This window comes from Apodemus sylvaticus, chromosome 1 (assembly GCF_947179515.1).
Source record: "Apodemus sylvaticus chromosome 1, mApoSyl1.1, whole genome shotgun sequence".
NCBI lineage: Eukaryota > Metazoa > Chordata > Mammalia > Rodentia > Muridae > Apodemus > Apodemus sylvaticus.
This window is the reverse complement of record NC_067472.1, coordinates 74452355-74475055: the sequence shown is the minus strand read 5'-3', so window position 1 is coordinate 74475055 and position 22701 is coordinate 74452355. Positions and strand designations below refer to the sequence as shown.

Here is a 22701-nt window from a genome sequence, read left to right as displayed (position 1 = left end):
GTACCAGTGCATTTCCACTGAAGTGGATATGGTCCCAGCATTTACTAAGCTGTGTTCCCAGGACCTCTCTTGGTGTCTGTAGTGGCTTTGCAAGTCTCTGCTATAGAACTACATAAACATTGTATCAGTGTCCTTGTTAGGACAATTCAAGGAGTACATCTGAAGGGTATCAGGTCCTCTGCAGGAGTCTCCTCATTCTGGTTCTTGTCAACATCCCACTGATGTCTACTAACACACAGTAAAGTTTTACGAAACCACCTCCCTTTACAATCTTTCTGCCCCTCTTGATAATATAGTATCCTGTCATGGTTCCATTTCAGTGTTTCTCAGTGGACAAGGAATGCAGCGTTGATCTCAGTAGATAAGATAATCAAGGGTCAGAGAGTTCTTGTGGCATTTTTTGTTGTTGTGTTAGGTTTTTATTTAACGTGTGTGAGTCTTTTGTGTGCATATGTATGTCTGTGAACTGCATGTGTGCCTTATCCTTCAGAGGTCAGAAGAAGGTGTCTAATTCCCTGGATATGGAGGTAAACACAGTTGGGAGTTTTGTTGTAGGTGCTGGGAATCGAACCTTGGTCCTCTAGAACAACAGGAAGTGCACTTAACCACTGAGCTATCTTTCTACCACTTGCCTTGGGTGTACTTCTTCCTTTTTTATATTTATTAGATGTTTGATTTATCCTGAAGATAATTGGGGACTCTGTGAAGGAACCAATTAGTATGTTCTCAGGTGACCTTCCTTTGCTGATGTAAATCTTTCAAAGAGAGGTATTATGGATTACATATCTGTGAGTCCCAAGACAGAATTTTACCAGGCATGCTGGACATGGGAAGAAAAATAAACTCCCTTTGAATTCCTTGAACTTATCAATTCTCTCAAATGATGTATTTAGTCACTGTTTACAGGGCAATAATTGCTGAGATGTGAGCCCTCATACCACATTGCAGACACAGAAAAGGGGACTGACTATTTCTTCTGTGTTCTCAGGCTTGAAGGAGGCTGCAACTATGACTATATCCTGGTTTATGATGGCCCTGAGTACAATTCTTCTCTCATTGCACGGGTGTGTGATGGGTTCAATGGATCTTTTACCTCAACCTGGAACTTCATGTCCGTAGTCTTCATCACGGATGGCAGTGTGACAAGGAGAGGGTTCCAGGCTCACTACTACTCTACCGCCATCAGCACCAGCACAAGTAAGTTCCATTGTGAGAATGAATGTCCACTTGTATTCAGGGAGGTCGCAAGGAGCCATCTGAACTTCAACATTTCTGAGTTTGTGACAAGGGCAATAGAGTGTGACAAGGGCAATAGAGAGCACCTGGGTCCAGTGCTCGCTGAGAGGGACTGTGGTCAGTGAGTCTTGGGTTCTGACTTGAGGAAAGAGAGGCTTGGGCCAGCACTGGCTGATGGGATGTGCAATGGCTTTCTTGTCATCATCAGAGACTAAAAGGTCAAAGGTGATTGTTCAACAGATAGTGAGAAGTCAATGCCAGGAGTGATGGATGATGTCATGCTTGGGCCTTTGTGACTGTTCCAAAGTGTAGGACACTGGCCACATATGGGACATATGGCTTCCTTCTGAAGGATAGATTATGGGATATGAAGATGGACAGAACATTGAATCAGAGGTTGAGTTCCTAATTAGAGACACCATGTAGACCTCTGAGTGTAACCGAGAAAGGCTGAGGACTGATGTCCAAAGTCTCTTGTTCAGCAACGAACAGAAGGGCAGATATTGTCCTGAGCTAAAGATCTGACTTTCTGCTTCTGCTAGTCTTGGATGTGGAGTTCATTTATTTCTTGTGAAAATGATCAGTTGACAAAACATTTTGCTTGTGTCAATTCCTGTCTCTGGTTCCACACCAGAGAACCCTAAGCACAAGTTCCCTCACTGGGTCTTGGTGTAGGTGTATGTCTGCACAGGTTTTCAGGTCCTGGGGTAGAGTCTGTTCATGGCTATAAAGCCTTCCAGACCTATGCCTCATAGCCAGTGTGTGGGGAGATGTCCTAAGAGACCTGAATGGCCAAATGTAAGGCCTTGATCTGGACTTGGAGTATTTACCCATAATTCGCTGCGTAGACACACACTACAGGATCCACCCTGTCAACATGTGCAGACACACATCTCCTTGTGAGGTGGGAGCAGAACTTGCATCCTTAATGACCTAATGAGTAGCATCTTCCTGGAAGTCTGTATGGCCACACCCTTGGTCTGAGGCAGCAGATGAGTTCAACTCAGTCTGGTGTGCTCAGCCTCATGCACAAAGGACCAGGCTAGGCAACTTCTCTTCAAGGCTCTGACATGTTTTTGTTTCTGTTTTTTTCTCACAGCTCCTCCAACACCATTCCCTACCATAGCTGGTAAGTCCTCATCTACTTCAACTCCTCTCTCTCCTCTGCATCCCTATTCTCCTCACAGCCATGTCCACCAGCTACAGAGCAGGAGGGACTCAGTATTCTGTCTGCCCCAGGACCTTCAGCTCTCTCCATCAAGTACAACAGCAGAACGTGTTGCAACAACCTCTCCTCTGCTCCACTCAGTGGGACATGAGAGCACTTGATCCCTTTTGCTAGATGTCACTTCCTGTGAAATAATTTGCCATGGTGGGACTTTCCTATTCTGTTTGTGTAGAAAGCATTACTTTTAGTAGTGGTTATGTGACATTGGGACAGATGAGACTGTTCCTTCCAGGTTTCTCAGGTATAGATGCTACAATTCTTTTAACTATTTTATTATTCATGAAAATTTTTATGGAAACTGCTAATTTGATGGAAACATGAGAGTATGGTAAGGGCCAGCCCTTGATTTCAAGGTGCCAACAGTCTTATATTCAGCTCCAGTGTTTCTGTGTCCAGTGTTATCTGCTCTGAACCAGAGTCCCTTGACAGAACCTTGATGCACAAGCCTTTCTTCTCATCTGGTTTTGCTTTCCCCCAGATTGGTGACCTACAACTTACCCTTCTCATACTATGTGTGTTTTCAGTACTTCAACCAAGAGTTTAGAAAGTGACAGGCATTCTGGGATCTTCTTGAAGTCTGTCATGAATCATAGCTGAGAAAGACAAGGAGAAAGAAAGGAATTAAAAGTCGGGCCCATCTTTCTTGTATCCATCCACCGTGATCCACTTTATCCAATAAAAAACTATCTTCTATTTACTCCATCCCAGAACTAATAAACAGATTTAGTCTGAGCCCTCCTGGGACTGGACTCAAGTTCAGGACTTCAAGTCTATTGAGTCTTGGCTGTACACTTCCCGTTCCATTCAGAACACTGTGGCAGAAGACCTATGTCCTGGACTCTGTTATTTAGAACAGCAGAAATATGCGTAGAGTGCATAGTGCTTCCTGTAGATTTTCTCTGTTTTGCACAGAGTGACACCCATATCAGCAAATACATGTACACCTGATATTAGCCCCTGAAAGATGTGTGATAGCCCCTGAATATCCTTTGTATCCAGGGTGCAGAAACGTTGTATCAGCAATCTAAGGGATTGGCACCCACAATTACCTGCCAACTGAGGAGTCAGAGAGGCTCAAGGAAATCCTTTCACCATTAGTACGTGGGATATCTGACCGTGGCATTGGTAGAACTTACCTAATGACTGCTACTTTATCTCAGGAAATGATTCTTCATTGGTGCTGAGGCTGGTAAATGGAACAAACCGATGTGAGGGCCGAGTGGAGATCTTGTACAGAGGCTCTTGGGGCACCGTGTGTGATGACAGCTGGGACATCAATGATGCCAATGTGGTCTGCAGGCAGCTCGGTTGTGGCTCTGCTGTGTCTGCCCCAGGAAATGCTATGTTTGGACAGGGCTCAGGCCTCATTGTCCTGGATGATGTGTCTTGCTCGGGTTATGAGTCTCATCTGTGGAACTGTCGCCACCCTGGCTGGCTTGTCCATAACTGTCAACATTTTGAGGATGCAGGAGTCATCTGCTCACGTGAGTTGGGTGAAAACCTATATTGTCTTCTTCCAGTATGAAAGGCCTTCTTATCCTTGGGTCTTACCCATCAATGAATGTGACTTTCTTATTAAATGAAATTATCTTATTTATTTATTGGGAATGAGTTTTACCGCGTTGAATGACGCTGGTAGTAGAAATTGTCATTGGTACCCTACACTGAAGGAACACCACTCATTTTAAGTTGAAGCTGTGGTAGAAGAATAAAGGGAAAAAATTATAGGCTTCAGTGTTTCTTCAACCATGGTTGAAATCTGTGGGGATAGAAGGAACTTCAGTTTAGACACTGTGGAATATACTGTATCGATGAGCATACACCATTTCAAACTGTTTTCTAAGAAGCATGGTATATTCAGGCCATACACTTTCCCAAGGTTTCTGATGAGGGCAATTGTTTAGCACTATGAATATTGGTTTGTACACAGAAAGTTTTTAGCCTAAGAGAAGGGTATCTGTATCCTGCAAAATAACTCCTTCCACTTCTATAACTCAAGTTTATTTGGTTGGAACTAAAACAACCAAGCACACTGTACCAATGCTCTAACTTTAAACCAACTGTAAATCTAACCCTAACCCTACCCAAACACTAACCCTAACTCTAACCCTAACCCTAACCCTAACCCAAACTCTAACCACCTAACCTTAACCCTAACCTTAGCCACAACATTAACCCAACCCAAACCCAAACCAGAACCCCCTAACACAAACCCTAACCCAACCCTAACCCCAACCCAATCCTAACCCTAACCCTAAGCCTAACCCTAAGCCTAACCCTAACCCTAACCCCAACCCAATCCTAACCCTAACCCTAACCCTAACCCTAACCCTAACCCTAACATAACCCTAACCTTAACTCTGAGGCCTATATGGTTACACGTAAAAATTTGGCCTGGACAAGGCCACTTAACATCTGAATCACTGGACAGTTATGAAATACTAAGTTCAGTCTGTTACCTTGTCCAGCCACATTTGTCACCTTGAGGAGGACCAGAAGGTGGAATACTAATTAAGCCTCACCAAAAACATCTTCCTAGGAGTACAGATGGCTACCAATTCCTTCTCAGTGGTAGGGGATGAGCAGAGTCTGCCCAGTGTCATCCACCCAGGTTCCAGATTAGTCACCTTCTAATCTAACATGGCTTCTTTTTCTTACAGTCCCTAATCAGCCTTCTTCCAGTCCAGGTGAGTCCAGCTGTCCTTTAATTCCCATGTGTCCCCCTTTCTCTGCTATTCTCAAAATGCAGGCAGTAGCTACAGAATGGTAAAGGACCAAAGAAATATTGCTGTCCCAGAAACTTCTGTAGTTTCCTAAGAGTAGAAAAGTACCTTCAGAGGAGCTCACATGACCTTCCTGCCTGACCCAGTGGAATAGGAATGTTTCAGTAATTAATCTATGTTACTAAGCAGTACTTTCCTGATGTGATTAGAATCTGTTCTGGACAAAGAATTGTCTTACCCATGGATTATGTGTTAGGGGACAACTGAGCATTCTCATGACAATATTTAGGAGAGAATTAAAGTTGCCAGTGGGTCTGGACCACTTTACTATGCTTGAGGTGGGCATCTGTGAGTGTGGTCTAGGGTAATCCTGGCTCTGTATGAGATGAGTCCCTGTCTCCCATCCACAGTGACTTCCTGGCCACTGCATCCCATATCCCAGCCACATTGGGTTTCACCCTTGATTCATGCTATCTCATTCTAATCCAGCTTTGTTTCCCTCTCTAGTTTGGTGGAGTACGCCAGGTCCTTCCTATGGTAAGTATTTTATTTCAAATCTGTGGTGAAGCAAAGATGAGAGGGAGGAGACACACACACACACACTCACACTCATTCTCACACACTCACACTCATTCTCACACACTCACACATACGCACACACACACTCATATTCACATACTTGCACATACTCACACATTCATACATATATACTCACACACTTATGTACACATGCACACAGAGATCCCTAGGCTTCAACAAGTGAACCAGAGCTAGGCTAACTTTATCATGTCCCTCAAGCATCTCTCCCATGCCAGGCAGGTGTGCAGTGTGTTCTGGAGTTCATCCACATTTCCCCTCTTTCCTGACAGTAAACTATACTTGTGGAGGTTTCCTGACCCAACTCTCTGGGCAATTTTCTAGCCCACTCTACCCTGGGAACTATCCTAATAATGCCAGATGTTTGTGGAACATCGAAGTCCCAAACAACTACCGTGTGACTGTGGTCTTCAGAGATGTGCAGTAAGTGTGGATGCATAGCATATGTTAGAGAATTTGGGAAGCCTGGGTTAATAGTCAAGACAGCATTTACAATTCAGGTTACATGTTTAAAGTGAGACAAGAGTAGGCTATGGAGGGTGGCAAATCAGTGCAAGAGCACAGGAATTGGAAAATACTCTGGCTTAAAGTCCCAGGGTGTCATGGATTTGATCTATGGCCTTGGGGGGACACTTTCCTAAGCCTCAGTCAAAAGAAGGGGCTAGAATGCCTGCTTCCCGCATCTCCTCTTGTTGATTGAGAGATCACCAGAGCATTTGAAAATACTTAGAGTATTCTCAGTGGGCGGGAGGACCTGTGGCTTGGGTAATGACAGTATTGGGACCACAATATACAAGTGCCCCTGTTTTGTACAGAGCTTTCCTCATCGCCCCTTTCTTTCTGTGAGTCCTCAGGAACCAGGGTGCTAGTATTACTGCTGTGTGTGGCAGAGTCCTCATCACCCATAAGCTTACAAATGAAAATGTTCTTAGCAGAGGAGATGTCTACAGGAGCCCATTAATATATGCATCATTCTGGGAGGCGAGTGGCCCAGATGGCCAAGAAACCATGCCAATATTCTCTAGCACCCCAATACCAGTGTCCACTGCTTGGGACCTTTTATGAACTATGCTTTCCCCATGCAGTGCTCCATGTGACATCATCAGCACAGTGCACAGTGTTTATCTCAGTGGCTAAGAAACCCAAGCATTACAGGGTTCCAGTGTTTCTTTCTTTCACTATTCATCCCCACCACCCTGACATCATTGGCACTTGTTTTATTCTGGAAGGGACCTGGAAGCATTTTGACAGAACAAATCAAGATTTCTCTTGTGGCCTTCCTGTATTGCTTCAAAGGGAAGTCAGGGAAAGAGATTATGTATCTCCTACATATAGGGCTGTATGAAGACAAGCCACAGCCGTCTTGGCAAGATGAATTCCCCTGGGTTTAAGAAAGTCCTCTATTCTTTCGAATTATGAACCTGGTTAGGGTTTCCATGGCTAAGGTTGCTGAGCCCTCATCAATTGCTCCTTTTGTCTCTCCAGGCTGGAAGGGGGCTGCAACTATGATTATATAGAGATTTTTGATGGTCCCCACCACAGTTCACCTCTCATTGCCCGGGTTTGTGATGGAGCCATGGGCTCTTTCACCTCAACATCCAACTTCATGTCAATTCGCTTCATCACGGATCACAGTGTTACTCGAAGAGGGTTCCAGGCTGATTACTACTCAGACTTTGACAATAACACTACCAGTAAGTTCCCTTGTTAGAACAAAGGCTTGTTAGGACTGGGGAAGCCACTGAGAGCCTGCTGATCCTTTATTGTCCTTGGATTGTAACATAAACTATTAGAACAACTGTGGCCCCTATGATTGAGTTTATGCATTGCCAGTTAAGAGAGACTGTGCAATGAGTCTTGGGACTCTGAATGTCCAAAAGACAGACAATGACCAGCATTGGCTGATGAGAGTTGTACTGGATTACTGTGGTTGGCAAAGAGCATGAAGGTATAAGATGCTTGTTCTCAACAGACAGTGAGAAGGCAGTGCCAGGAGTTTTGAGTTACTGGCCATGTCCTGAGACCTATACATTAAGCTTCTGTCTGAAGATGAATAAAGTTGGATACATTAATATGGGCAGCTACTGCAACTGAGGCTCTATGGCCCCAGTTTGAGATGCTATATAAACCTTCAGCTACATTGCTGAAGGGTTGAACATGATGATATCCATAGTCTATAACTGGTCAGAATCAGAGGCATCAATTTTATTCTTAACTAAAATACATTACCTAATGATGTCACTACTGTCTTATTATGCAGTTGCTTTACTTCATGGGAGAATGCTAACTTAGCAAAAAAAAAAAGTTTTGGATATGAAAAGTCCTATCTCCAGTTCCATACCAGAAAATCCTATACATCTAAGTGCCCTCATTGGCATTCCTGAGGATGAGATTGAGTATAGCCATAGGGTACCCTTGGAGCCATAGTGACTCCATTTTGAGCATGTGTGTCATGTGTGGACTGTGTGAATCAGCCATCTCGATCTGTTTCTTAAGCTGGGGAAAGACCCTCGTGAGGGTTGTGGGGTTTGGAATTCTGACTCTGCATGCTCTGCTCTTGTCCTTCAGATCTCCTTTGTCTGTCAAATCACATGCAAGCCAGCGTGAGCAGGAGCTACCTTCTGTCCATGGGCTATTCTGCCAGGGATCTTGTCATTCCTGGTTGGAACACAAGTTACTACTGTCAGCCCCAAATAACACAGAGAGAGGTCATATTCACAATTCCCTACACAGGCTGTGGCACTACCAAACAGGTAAGCCGGGCACTGCCCACTCTATTTCCCTTTGAGCATGCTTTCGTTAGTCAAAGGAAATTTGAAATTTGTGTGTGTGTGTGTGTGTGTGTGTGTGTGTGTGTGTGTGTGTGTGTTAGCATGCCTCTGCATTTATATGGAGGTCAAAAAACAACTTATGAGAGTTGGGTTTTTCCTTCTACTATGTGGGTCATGGGAATAGAACTCAGATTGTTAGGCTTGGCAGCAAGTTTCTTTACTCACTGAGCCATCTTACCAGCCCTGAGCATGATTTATCACAGTGATGGCTGCCATGCTTCTAGAACCCTGGGGATCTACAAGTTATGGCCAGGATGTGATCGGAAGATCAGAAGGGAGACAGAAGCCTCTGGTACAGTAGCTATAGCTACTTTTAAATAGGAGGAATGCAGAGAGAGAAGAGGGGGAAGCCCGGTAGTTTCCACAGCTGTGTCCAGCAGAGGGAGCACTCAGCAGGAATCTCCCCACACAGCTCCCAGGAGAAGCTTGAGATTTTTTTCTTTTTCTTTTTTTTTTCCTTTCCTTTCCTTTTTGTTTCTTTTTCTTTTTTTTTCCTTTCCTTTCCTTTTTTTTTTTTTTAAACCAATAAAGCCAGAAGCCAGGAGCTTCAGACAGTGGAGCAAACATCGAGACAGTCAGTTTAGTGAGAGAGCATGAGACTGCAGGACACCCAGTCATGTGCTAGATGACTGATCCCAAAGCAAGGCTCCTCCCTGCTCGGATACCTCCAGAGAGTCCCTGCTGTCCACAGCCAACAGGCCAGCTCACACTGGGCCCTACATCAGTATGTCAGCATCCCTGTATCTTTTTCCTGGGTTTTAGCACTCTACTGAGGACTGTCTGGTCTACTCATTATCTGCCTCAGATTTTTCATAGTCGGGGGTTTTTATTTGGGATGTGTCAAAGAAGCAGAGGCACCTAAACCAAAGATATAAATACACTTTACATACCTAAGATCTGTAACAGCCAACAGCTGTCAAGTGCATTGTTATGCCTTTGAGGAAGCCGGTGCCCTGCTGAGACTCACACTCACTTGGTTGCCACAGTTGCCAATTCTTAAGTGGCCAACAGGAGGGGTGGCCAAGGCTTTGACATCATACTATGACATTGTCATCTACAAAATTTACACTGGAGTACTGCAGATTGACTTACAAAAGCATGTACCCTGTTTGGCATTTTGAGTAGTGTGGCCCATGGACCATCATGGTTTAGACATGACTAGTAGAGTGCTCACCCATCTTGGTTTGCTTGAGACTTGGCGATTTTAACATAGACTGCCCTGTTGTCATCCTGACAGTGGAAGGTGCTATGCTGAGTCCACGTTGTACTCCCAAAATGTTATTTTATTATTTTATCTTATTTTTTTGAGGCAAAGTTTCTCCATGCAGTTCTTGATGGCTATGTAGACTAGACTGACTTTAAACTCACAAAGATCTTCCTACCTCTGCCTCTTGAGTCCTGGGATAAAAGACTCACACTACCAAGCCTAGCTATGCCCAAATTCTTTCCTCCTCCTCCTCCTCCTCCTCCTCCTCCTCCTCCTCTTCTTCTCTTCTTCTTCTTCTTCTTCTTCTTCTTCTTCTTCTTCTTCTTCTTCTTCTTCTTCTTCTTCTTCTTCTTCTTCTTCTTCTTCTTCTTCTTCTTCTTCTTCTTCTTCAAGACAGGGTTTCTCTGTGTAGCCCTGGCTGTCCTGGACCTCACTCTGCAGACCAGGCTGGCCTTGATCTCAGAAATCCACCTGCCTCTGCCTCCCAAGGGATTAAAGGCATGCACCACCACTGCCTGGCAAATCTCATTTGTCACTGGAATTTGAACCAGCAACTCTGGAAGAATAGTCAGTGCTCCTAATCATTGAGTCACAGCTCCAGTGCTCCAAATATTTAACGAGCAGTCTTGCATTGTCACCCCCCACTTTAGAAGTGAGGATACTGAATGGAGAGAGGCCAGGCCCATTATAAGTCAATAGGATAGGACTGACTCCACAAGGCAAGAATCTCAGAAACATTCTGCTAAGAAAAAGGAGCCAGACACAGAAGAGTCATACAGAAATGTTATTATATCACTATTAGATAGAAATGCCCCATTCATACTAAATTTAGCAAAAGAGTATGTCTGTGCAATAGAAAAAAAAGGTTTTCATGAGTGGCCTGCTTCTAGGTTAGAGGATGTGGCTTTTAAGGTGGGATGGAGATGCTTGAGCAATAGAAAAGTAGCATGTCTTACTATGGTGATATGTACAGGACATACAAGTTCGGATGCCTATAATGCACCAGACACATGATAAGCATTTGCCACAGGCCAGGCACTGTGTGAAGGACCAAGGAGAATTCCTTCCCAGTCCTCTGACACACAGCCAGTTTGGTTATTTTGCTCTGTAAGTTAACCATGCCATCTCCAGCCTTTTGCGAGTCAGCTCACTTGAAGGTGACTACTGTTCCTTTTTCCAAATGTGCAGTCTGGAAAATCAAACATCTCAGCAGCTTGCTGATGGCACTTCATAGACCACTGAGGGCATCTAACCAGCGTGCCAGCCCAGCCTGTTCTAACTGGAATGAATCTGGGTAGCACTCGCTGCATTCCTGTCTTCTCACTTATGAAATAGCCACAGGATCTACCAGACTGAATGCTTCAGAGGCAGGGTTAATTTTATTTGTCTTTGCCATCCTTGGTACCCTAGTTCAGAGCCTAAGACTATGAGAGTATCAACAACTATTATGTATGCCATGCACTGAACTGAGACCTCTACATGACTTTGAAAAGTCTCAGGAAACCTTTATCCTCACTTAATCTCAGGAGATAAAACCTTAGAGAAGCTAAGCTGTGTCCAAGGACACATGCTCAGGAACGGTGGAGTCTGTGTGCTCTGTAGCAGGTTGTTCATGGCTCTGCCAGGCTGCCACATACTGGGAGGGGGTGGTGATACATTGGCTGGTATCACAGAACGGATGAGCTTTCTCCGTGAAAAGCATACCAGGGCATTGAGAACCCAGGTCTCTCAGTAGACTCACATATAGGACTTTCTATCATATTGGTTGTGTTTCTACCTGGGCATCCATCCTAGGTAATAGCAGCCACAGTGCAGACAGGTGCCTTCTCTGTATGATTCTGCAGGAGTCTGGCTGAGTCATCTCCCTCTTTCTAACCCACATCCTTGTTGACCTGACCTGCTTTCACCTGTTAGGCTGACAATGAGACCATCAACTACTCCAACTTCCTCAAAGCGACTGTTTCAAATGGCATCATCAAAAGGAGAAAGGACCTCCACATCCATGTCAGCTGCAAGATGCTTCAGAACACCTGGGTCAACACCATGTACATCACCAACAACACAGTAGAGATCCAGGAAGTCCAGTATGGCAATTTCGATGTGAACATTTCCTTCTATACATCCTCCTCCTTCTTGTATCCAGTGACCAGCAGCCCATACTACGTGGATCTGGACCAGAATTTGTACCTCCAGGCCGAAGTCCTCCATTCTGACTCCTCTTTGGCTCTGTTTGTGGACACCTGTGTTGCTTCGCCACATCCTAATGACTTCTCATCTTTGACATATGATCTCATCCGGAGTGGGTAAGGAATTCTGTGTGGGGATAGATGCAAACTTTTGCTTTATAACTCACACATGAGTAGCCAAAAAGCTCAGAGTTTTCTACCCATGGCTTTTTGCCTTTGTGGGACCCTCACACTGTCTCCTGGGTCACCTTTCTGACTAAGGGGATGGGTAACTAGGCACCATATCCTGTTAGCATGTGGAAAGAGAGGAGTGACTCATCGATGGTCAGTAAACTAGTGGACTATGAACTGGGGTTAGATCTCCAGTCATCAGACTCTAGTCTTAGGGTTAATCACTGATTTGAGAGCAGACCCAAACTAAAATACCTAAATCTCTGGGTCAGTTTCTGCACCCCAAGCTAACTGGAGATAGTGGCAAGAAGTAGATGTTATGAAGGTTAAATGAGAAAGAATAATGGGCCCCTGAGGTCACATCATTCTCAGCAGGTGGCCTAGAGGGTTACTGTAGCAAAGGTGCGCATGGTCCTCATATTCTCCATCTGTTAGGAATGCAAATTCTCAGTCTTGGCTCAGGACATGTTTAGGTTGAATCACCGGATACCAGGTTGGCTGTGCTGATCTCCTCGACTCTACCCTCCCTGGAGGAGGCTCTTTGGGGAGGTGCGATGCTCCTGCACTCTTGGAGGAGGCCTGACATGGTGGGTGTACAAGCCCAGTCCCCACTGTGTAATCTCTGCTGGTGAGCATGGTACTTCTTGGCTTCTAGTATGGCTCTTGGCACCTCAGTACCCATTGCCTCCCATGGGACTTCTGACAGCAATTATGGCAGTAGGATTAAATCTCACACCAATCTGAGGCACCAAAGAAGACAGCCTCACTTCCAGGAAATATTTGAATATGAATATCAGTTCAGTAAACAGCCTGAGAATCATCTTGTCCTATATGTCTAGTTGGTCCTACTTGAATTGTCCCTGTTAGAGGCAGCAAACACAGGAGAAAACTTACCTAGACCCCTCTTGCTCTAAATAGTAACTGTCTTAGTTAGGGTTTTACTGTTGTGAACAGACACCATGACCAAGACAATTCTTATATGGACAAAATTTAATTGAGGCTGGCTTACAGGTTCAGAGGTCCAGTCCATTATCATTAAGGTGGGAGCAGGGCAGCATCCAGGCAGGCATGGTGCAGGCAGAGCTGAGAGTTCTACATCTTCATCTGAAGGCTGCTAGTGGAAGACTGGTTTCCAGGCAACTAGGAGTAGGGTCTTAAAAGCATGTGCCTACAGTGACACTCCTGCTCCAACCAGGCTACACCTCCAAATAGCGCCAATGCCTGGGCCAAGCAAACAATCACAGCAACCAAGTAGTTTCTGAATGGATGCGAAATGACTGAAGTGGATGCAAACCAATGAGCAATTAGTTCTTCTCTGCCAAAGGTTCTTTCTTGACTCTGGTGACATTTTGCCATACTTTTGGCCATGCCATTTGTAATGCCAAATAAGCCTGGAGCATAGGGACTCACTAGCTATGACTAGTGCAGAGTTCCCTTGCCCATACCCTTATCCTCACCTGTACCCCTACTCCCATTCCAGATCTTTCAAATGCCCCCGCTCTGAACAAACCTCTAGCTAGTCTTTCTCTTGGCATGCTAATAGGGCTGCAGTAAAGTAGTCTAGGTATTTCAGGGCAGTTGAGTTGAAGATAGAGACAGGAAGGAAGCTCTGGGAAGGAGGAGCAAGAAGGAAAATTGACATGGGACTAATCCTCTTCGAGAGCCAGGCTGCCCTGGGACAGTCCACCTATGAAGCACTCCTATCCTGAAGCTCTGGGCCCATTCTTCTTGAGTCTCTTTCAGTGCATCCCTTCTGCCTCACTATTATAAACCTCACATGGTTTGACCCTTGGAGACAGCCTCATCTACTTCTCAGTGGAATTCCTTAAGTAGATTGGCTGGGTGGTTTTCTTCCATTACCAGCAGGTGCCAAAAGGAAGAGGAAGTGTGGATCCTGGAGTAGGGTCTTCGAGAGAACTCACCATTATGGAGGTGTGCTTGCACAATGGCAGACCTGGTGAGGGACTCAACAGAGAGGCCCTAGGAGACAGGGGACAGGGAACACAGATGTTCAGCCTATATCTGAATGTCACCTTTTGAGGCCTAGTGACAAGGAAAGGGAAGAAGAGGCCATTTCCTTTCCTGTCCTACCTCTGGTCTGCTCTTGGATTCTAAACTTGAACTGACTTCTCTATTTCCCTGACTTCTCACATGTTGGTGAGGTACCAGAGCTGCTGGGACTTAGATGCACATCTCACAATGAGTGTGTGGAGGCACTGGAGGCCCAGGCAGTCAGGGGGACTGCGGGGTACAGGGGGATTAAGGTGAGTCCATGCTTCAGCAAGCTAACCTGTTCCTCTCCTCACTTTCAGATGCGTACGAGATGAGACCTACCAATCCTACTCCTCGCCCTCACCACGCATCTCCCGCTTTAAATTCAGTTCTTTCCACTTCCTGAACCGCTTCCCCTCAGTGTACCTGCAGTGTAAACTGGTGGTGTGTCGAGCGTATGATGTCTCCTCACGGTGCTACAGAGGCTGCGTAGTGAGGTCCAAGAGGGATGTAGGTTCCTACCAAGAAAAGGTGGATGTTGTCCTGGGACCCATTCAGTTGCAATCCCCCAGCAAAGAAAAGAGGAGTCTCGGTAGGTGGTTGCCCTCATATCCCACCTTCCACTGGGGCCCATGATTCTGGGGAAGGGAGGGGAGTTTGGGACCCTTTTATCTATGCTATGGGCCAACCCAAACTGCACACAAGTTGATGAATTAGGTCTGGTTGCTGCCTTCCCCTGAGACCTAAGGTCACATGTAGGTGATAGGCAAAAGATTTGTGACCTGGAAGGCTTGATTCTCTGGGTTTGGAGCTCCCAGAATCCTCAATTATAAGGTGAAAGGGTTAATGTCTCTTAAGACTGTCAAGGAATTGCTAAAGCAATGTTTGTTAAACTGCCTAGGTCCTTCTCTGGGGCAAGTCCCTAGATGTTTGATGAATGTTCTATAGTTTTTGTTGTTAGTGTAATTAATGGTAATATTATGCCTCACCGCAGTGATGACAGGTGTTTTGAATTAACCAACTGGGTGGGATGTGGAGATGCAGGCAGCATGGATTGATTTTGACTGCTGGAGGTTGGGGATTCTAGCACTAAAGGGGCCATTTTGCTTCCCACCTAGACCAGGTGATAGGTGTGATTTCTGCTGTGTTGTTTTGTTATGGGTATTGACTAGGAAATACCTACAGTAGGACTCCTAGGACCTCTGGCCTAGGTTCAGCCAGATCTACCTATCTTCTAGGTAGGGAGATACAATGGCCAGGGTGACACAATGGCCAGGGTGACAGGGGCAGAAGTGGATTTGTTATATTGTCACAAACTCACCCCCAGGACTGGGCAGCACCATCACCTGTGGGAACCATCTGTGATAGCTCCCTGTCCTCATGCCCCATAGTAGCCCTTCTCACACCTGGTTCCAGACTCTTCTCCATTCATTCATTAAATATTTACCAAAGGCCCATTGTGTGGTAAGAAGCAGATAAACAGGGTCAGTCAGAGCAGATGTGTGCATAGTGCCTCTGATGGGGACAGGGCTATGTAGAACAGGACAGTGGGCAAAGCGAGGAGCCAGGAGATGCCTGTTTCCTTTTATACCCAAAGTTAACACAGTGGCTCAGGTTCTGGATTTCTTTGGCATGGGACTCTTATCACCATTTCCCAACTGGCTTCAATGCCACACTCTCTCCCTTTCCACTCATCTACAGACCCAGAATTGTTCTCCCAAAGCCTGGTCCCAGTTCCCACTAAAACCCCCCTTAACTCCCCTGATTGGCCAGACAACAGAGAGTAAATTCTCTCTAGACCAACACTCAGCTGCTTCCTGGAATACTAGTAACCTCAGTTTCCCCTTCTCCCATCTCTTTATCCCTCCCCACTGGAAAGAGTTGTGTCAAAGGCCACCCTGTTCCTTGTCTCCTCAAGGTGCCCTTTCTCTGACTGTGTCCTTTCCCCACTCTATCATCTCATTCTCTGTTCTTCCTCAGACTTGGCAGTGGAGGATGTGGAAAAGCCAGCCAGCTCCCAGGCAGCCTATCCCACTGCAGCCATCTTTGGTGGAGTCTTTCTGGCCATGGTCCTAGCTGTGGCAGCCTTCACACTGGGAAGGAAGACGCGTGTTGCCCGTGGCCAGTCTCCAAGTACTAAGATGTGAAGCAAAACAACCCAGGCATTGGCTCTACATGCACAGATTCCCAGAAAAGATGGAAGTCATAAGTATCTAAAGCTTGGCACCCAGATACACAGTGACTAGGAGTCCTTTAGCACAAATGCACGGCCAAGCATGATGAAATCACAAAGAAGAATGGTGGGGGCCATGTTTTTCCAGGATCTACAGGCTAAAGGCTGGGGAAAATGTTTTAAGAGAACAAGACTAGTTCTCCTACAACTGTGTACCAAACACTGGTGCCAGCTGTGCTTTCTCTAGCTAGAATTTCCCTTTACTCCATGTATAGCCAACTTTCTCAAACTGTAGTGTTGATGTTAGCCTTTCCTTACAACTTTGCAAACTAAATATAAAGAATCTTTCTCAAGGCAAGTGTCTGCGTGCTCATTGTCTGTATAGGTTTACCCACATACTGGATTCCCTCAAGTCAGTCAGACAGCTTTGGTGACACAGCCACAGAAATGATAAAGGGTCAAGGGATTCTGCTTTGTCGCTTTCGGAACCTTCAAGAGAATGATCATCTACATTCCTCAAAGACTCTTCATCTTTCCATTTGTGACACACACAAATGTTCAGAGTTATGGGCTGGGAAGGGCCAGAGGAGGGTCCCCATGCCTAGGACAGAAGTCCTGTTTGCATGAAATATCCAGGGAGAAATGTGACAGATGGTCATAGAAGATAAAGAAGTGTAGTCAGGTACCCAGGCTGGCAGACCTGGCTGCCAGTGCCAATGCAGACCCCAACAGGCAACTGCTAGTGTGATCCTAACTATAGACATGTTGCTAGAGTTAGGTGAGACCCCTTGGGATAAAGGCCAGAGTTCAACTGCCAGCTTTGACAAGAGATGACTGAGAACTACACATCACCAGCCTTGATGAGACTTCAGCTCCTATGAGATAGCTCATGGGATGGACACACACACACACACACACACACACACACACACACGCGCACACACACACACACACACACACACACACACACACATACATTCTTCCAGCATGCAGAGGAGCTAGGAGGCCAGGGCATATCAGGGATATTCCTGATGGGTCACTCTGTGTGTGGGATAGCTTGGAAAACATCAGTAGTAAAGTGAAATGTAGACACAGCCTGTGGCTAGATCTGAGCAGATGTGGACCTGCATAGAGATCCGTGGCTCTGTGTTGGGCGACACCCTCACATGAATGACAGACACACAGTGGATAAAAGAACAGGACTCAGCAAATCTGTTTGAGCTGTGTCTTGCTTTTCTTCCAGTCCCATCCAAGCAGACAGGGCTCCCTATCATCCTCTTGCCATCCCAGTGGTGGAGACAAGAGGGCGCTACAGCTCAACATTAGTGCCTTTTTGTTACTGCACCTCTCTTTCTCCCTCCCTCTCTTGCACCTTCCTTCCTATATGAATGTTGTGCATTTAGGTACCTCTCCCCCTTCCTCCTCCCCTCTCCTCTTTCCTCTCTCCCCTCTCCTCCTCCTTCATCCCCCTCCCTTTCTCCTCTTCCCCTCCTTCCTCCCTTCTTCCCCCTCCCTTTTACATCTTCCCCTCCCCCTTCCTTCTCCCTCCCCTCCCCTTTTTCTCCCTCTTTCTCCCTCTCCCTCCACCTTTCTCTCTCTCTCTCTCTCTCTCTCTCTCTCTCTCTCTCTCTCTCTCTCTCTCTCTCTCTCCTTGACATCTCTCTGCTTTATGGAGGTAGGATCTCACTCTGAACCTAGAGCTCACCAACTCTGCTGCTCTAGAGCCCCAGCTTGCTCTGTCTTCACCTTCTCAAGTGTAGGTTTTAGAGTCAGCTGCCATGTCCCGTGAAGACAAGTCTTTCTCCCTTTAGCCTTACAGCTATGTCTGCGAATCTCGACCCACCCAGCCTCATCCCAGACTCCCCAGGTGGACAGAGTCCAAGAGAGAAGTCAGGCCATTCTTACTTCCCCAAGGAAGTTTACAGATCTCAGGTTGCCAGCCTCTGGGGCATCAGGGGACTTGCAGGTTCCAGCACACCCCCCTCTGGTATAATGGGTACACCTTAACTTCATGTGTTCCTCCTCCTCCACACCCTCAGAGTCACAAGTTACTTCCTAGAAATTCTCTCACTTCAGACTCAGTTTTTAATAGTTACCACATTGTTTTATGGAAGGAAATAAGAACTAGAAATTTCCTATTCTACCATCTTGCTTGTAATTGTCCCCTACTCTTAAGTGATAAATTCTTTTGCAGAAATATAGGTGGGATTTGTGTTAACCTTGCTATCTCTATATTCTCATACTCACACATATGCAGGACCACTGGAGACAGAAAGGACAGTGTGGAAATCAGATTGACTTTTTTTTTCCTCACTGAGAGAAATAATTCCTAAGGTTGTGACATTTACCTCTGGATAGCTATGAGCGAGATACTCATTAAGACTGAAATGTAAGCGGCTAATGCTTTTCTGTGCATTAGGAGCCTTTGGATACCATCACAGCTCTTAAGAACAGGACAGCTTTATAACTCTTGAAAGGCAATATCTCTCCTCTTTGAAAGCATTTCAGGTTCAAAGAGGGGAAATTTCCCCTCTAGGCAGGGAAGGGTACCTCACACTCTACAGAATATCAAAAATAACTGAAACAACCTTTAATAGGCCGTGAGTTGGATTGTTAGAAACTGCGACAGAAAAGGCTTTTTCGGTAATGGCTGATTTAAAAGCTAAAAGCGCTGTCCCTTGCCAGGAAGAGAATTTACCAAATGATAAGTAACGGGCTTATTTGAAGTGGAGGGAACTTCGAGGGATGCATGTGGATTTATACACATGTATTACATCATGTGCTCTTCATGTCACAATTACCATAGAATACTAAGGGGAGAATAGAAGGACAACCAGGACACTGATTAATCTTCCTGAGGATATGGATATTTTCATGGAGGACCAAGTCTTTAGGGCTTTCAGGTCGACATCACTTAGGTTTCTGAGTCAAACCCAAAATTAGCAATAATTACTCAAAATAGCATTATGATTATTTGTTGCAATGGAGAACAGCATTGCAGGTGCTGTTGTTAAGATACAGTTCATTGATTCAGGCCATGTCTTGGTCTTCCATAGTTGGATTTTTAAAAGCCAAGGTGGTAGAGTTCAAAGTCAGGGAGGACATTGGGAATGGTTCTGTGTAACTCTTCAGGATGGACATTTTTGAAGTAGAATATTTTGCATGTTTCCCTCTGATCTTGTTACTTTTCTGGATGAGTTTTTTTGGCAGCTGTGACTGCTTTGAAGATTTTGTAAAGCACAACTGAGATGAGCACTAATTCCCCCAATAGCTGTCTGTCTGTCTGTCTGTCTGTCTGTCTATCTATCTACCTACCTACCTACCTACCTACCTATCTATCGACTGAATATATTTATCAGAGAGACCTAGAAGGTGCTTTGTAACCATTTGCCCAAGCAAAGAACAAGTTTGTCTGACTCTCTAAGAGGCAGGCACTTTAGGTATTTATATCCCCTTGTAGTGGCAGGTCTTAGAAAACCAGTCTTCAGTGGGTTTAAAGATGCCCTGGCATTTTTACACGCCCCAGCCTTGCTCTGCTGCTCTAGGAGCTGACCTCCTTCTTGCTGGGCAGCAGCTGGGAAGCAGCTCCTCTCACCCTGCTCTGCATCACACTTCACTTTGGCTTCTTCCAGGGTCCATCATGTTCGTGTCTGCACCAGTCACCGACCGATGGGGATGGTGAGGCTCATCTGCATCATTTATTCTTTGTCTTCATTGTTCTTGGGCTAGTTTACAGGCAGGTCTTGGATTGTTTCCTCCTGGGGACATTGGCTAGTGGGGTAGGGATAGATAGCTGGATAGTCCTGGAGTTCTCTGTTACCACAGAGGGGAACCATGCAGAGGAGGCTACATACCCTTCAGCCTTTCCACTCACCTTTGTGGGATGAAAGCCAGGGCACTGGGGACAGGAGTGAGGCATCCTTGGGTCAACACAGACTGAGGCCAGTTGGGTGGTTCTGATGGTGTGAAAGCTGTTGGCAGGTTTGGACAGATAGACTGTTGCATGTTTTGTAGGCAAGTGAAAGAAAGACACACAGGAGAGGTAGGAGAGACTGTTTAAGGACCTTTAGAAAGAGTGTAGCTAGGACGAAGATTTGGGGGACACAATCCTCAGAAACTGAGGCTAATCCAGAAGTTTCTGCCAAGAGGACATTGTGACATGGAAGACTTTGATTTTGGGGTATCCCTGTAAACCACAGTCCTTTTGGTCTCCCAAGGCAGCCACAAGCATGCTGGTATGTTGCTCTCAAGTCAATGTGAGAGGAAATTAGCTGGGAAATGGGAAGGATGTTTCACAGAAACCTGCATCTGTAGAGACACTGAAAGGATGCCAACCCCACTGGGAATTGAAGAAGTGTGGCCCCTTAAAATAAAACACTTAACTGTTATATGTTGCATATTTGATTAAGCGGTCTTTAAAATTCTTGGTAAAATCTAGAGTTGGTTAGATTTTGAGAGATGGGAGCTTGTATTCTCTTGACTGCTGTGTATGTTGGTGACATTCTTATTGGACAACTGGTTATTAATGTGTAGCAAAACACAAGTATGTTCATTCTGACTCTGCAATGTCACTTTTCCCCAAAGCACTGTTTCTCTGCCCTGGATCTACAAAACTGTTGACCTGCTTAATACCCTGCTCATTGTGGATGCCTTGTTTAGTCACATCTCTAGCCCCTTCCTACAAAATACCAGCAACATCCCTGACTTGCCTCCCTTTGGGGCGTGTGGACCATGCAGACAGGAACAAAAATTGGTGAGCTAGAGCATCCTCAAACCCTGGAATCTCAGAGACCTGAGACAGCAAGAGTGGGGCTGCTCCCTGCCTGCCTTTGTGCATGCTCTGCACAGCACGTAACCAGGACACTCAACTAAGGTGACCATGTGCAGTTAGTCACGTAGCACAGCCCAGGGAATGCCTCTCCATACTAATGAGACAGCTCAATAACCTTAGCCTTCAGCCAATGACCTTCCTTTCCTGATAGTCTCATGGCTTTACCCCAAATTATATAAACTCTGGTTCATCCCGAGTAAAGTATATGCATTTATATCTATCTCCAATAAAGAAATACGAACAAGCTAAGATTGTTTCAGAGAGCTGTTTCATCAAAAGTCACCATGAAGAAGGCCTTTGCCTTTGCCTAAATGAGCCATGACACTAAGGTCCCTGAAGAAGGCCTTCTCTCTTATTGCACTCCCTCTGGCATTGGGCACTTACTTCCAACCAGACCATAATCCTGCCTGACCCCTGGACTCTGCTTGCCCCTTCCAGTCTGGCATGAGGGAGGACATGGATGGCCCAAAGGGAAACCCAGGAAGCTGACCTCCAGGCCTCCCTGAGGCAGCTTATATGCTGTGTCCAGACACCACCAGAGGAGAGGCAGAATACAGGACCACACAGTCCAAAGTTGTGAAATGAAAAATGTCTCCAGACATTGTGACCATACAGGGAGATGGGTGACAAGTCAGTGACTCATAGGCTGTGAATGAAATCACCCAGGCAAAAAGGGAAGTGTCATTTTATTAGATCCTCCATGGTACAGCTACAGTAGGGGCAGTTAGAGAGACTGCAGGGGTATTCTAAGAAGCTGCCTTCACAGCAGGATTCCTGCGTAGGCAGACAAGCAGGAGATACTTCAATGTTACAGTGTCTTGATTACACCTGGAGCTTGTATCTGACAACTCAGTATTTTGCTGAGGGATAAGCTTTACAGTGTGTAACCCTAAGGCTAACCCCATATCCTTAACCCGAACACTAATCCACTAACCCTAACCCTCTAAACCTAAGCCTAACACTAGCCCTAACCCTAACCCTAAGCTTAGCCCTAATCCTAACCGTCTAACCCTAACCTCCTAACCCTAACCCTAAGCCCAACCCTAACCCTAACCTTTTTGGTCCTGCTTGGAGGCAGTGGTGGTCTTGCAATGGGCTCAGCCTGCTCTGTTCTCAGATCAAAATGATATAGCACAGCCTCCAACCCAGGGCAGTGTCCACAGTTGTGAAACACTGTGAGGAGTAAAGACTTGTGACTTTCGGGGAGTGGGGAACCAGAAAAGGGGAAATCATTTGAAATGTAAATAAAAAAAAATATATCGAATAAAATTTAAAAAAAAAAAGCCTGTCCTAAAGACATAACATCATAGAAGCAGAGGATGGGCATGGTAGGAAGACGTCTAAGGTCTAGAAGCGCTCTGTTGCGGGGCTCATCTACCACTGAGAGAGAAGGGAGCCCCCCCCCCCCACACACACACTTGGCCTTGGAACCCTTCTTTCTCTACCTTGTCAGCAGAGCTCAGGCTAGTTGCTAGAGAAATACAGGTGGAGGGAATAGAAGGATTGAGTTGTTCTTGATCACGTGT

General features: G+C 45.7%; 1 protein-coding gene across 1 annotated transcript in view; it reads left to right on the top strand.

Annotated features, from left to right (window-relative positions):
• Dmbt1 (deleted in malignant brain tumors 1) overlaps nt 1-16318 on the top strand; it is a 219663-nt gene extending 203345 nt beyond the window's left edge. Inside the window, exons 34-44 of the mRNA XM_052175095.1 lie at nt 989-1197; nt 2336-2365; nt 3625-3948; nt 5125-5151; nt 5695-5724; nt 6057-6207; nt 7270-7478; nt 8353-8537; nt 11737-12125; nt 14492-14763; nt 16152-16318. Of these exons, the coding sequence (XP_052031055.1) occupies nt 989-1197; nt 2336-2365; nt 3625-3948; nt 5125-5151; nt 5695-5724; nt 6057-6207; nt 7270-7478; nt 8353-8537; nt 11737-12125; nt 14492-14763; nt 16152-16318 (1993 nt within the window). The remainder of the gene's footprint in view (nt 1-988; nt 1198-2335; nt 2366-3624; nt 3949-5124; nt 5152-5694; nt 5725-6056; nt 6208-7269; nt 7479-8352; nt 8538-11736; nt 12126-14491; nt 14764-16151) is intronic.
• The last annotated feature ends 6383 nt before the right edge of the window (nt 16319-22701 follow it).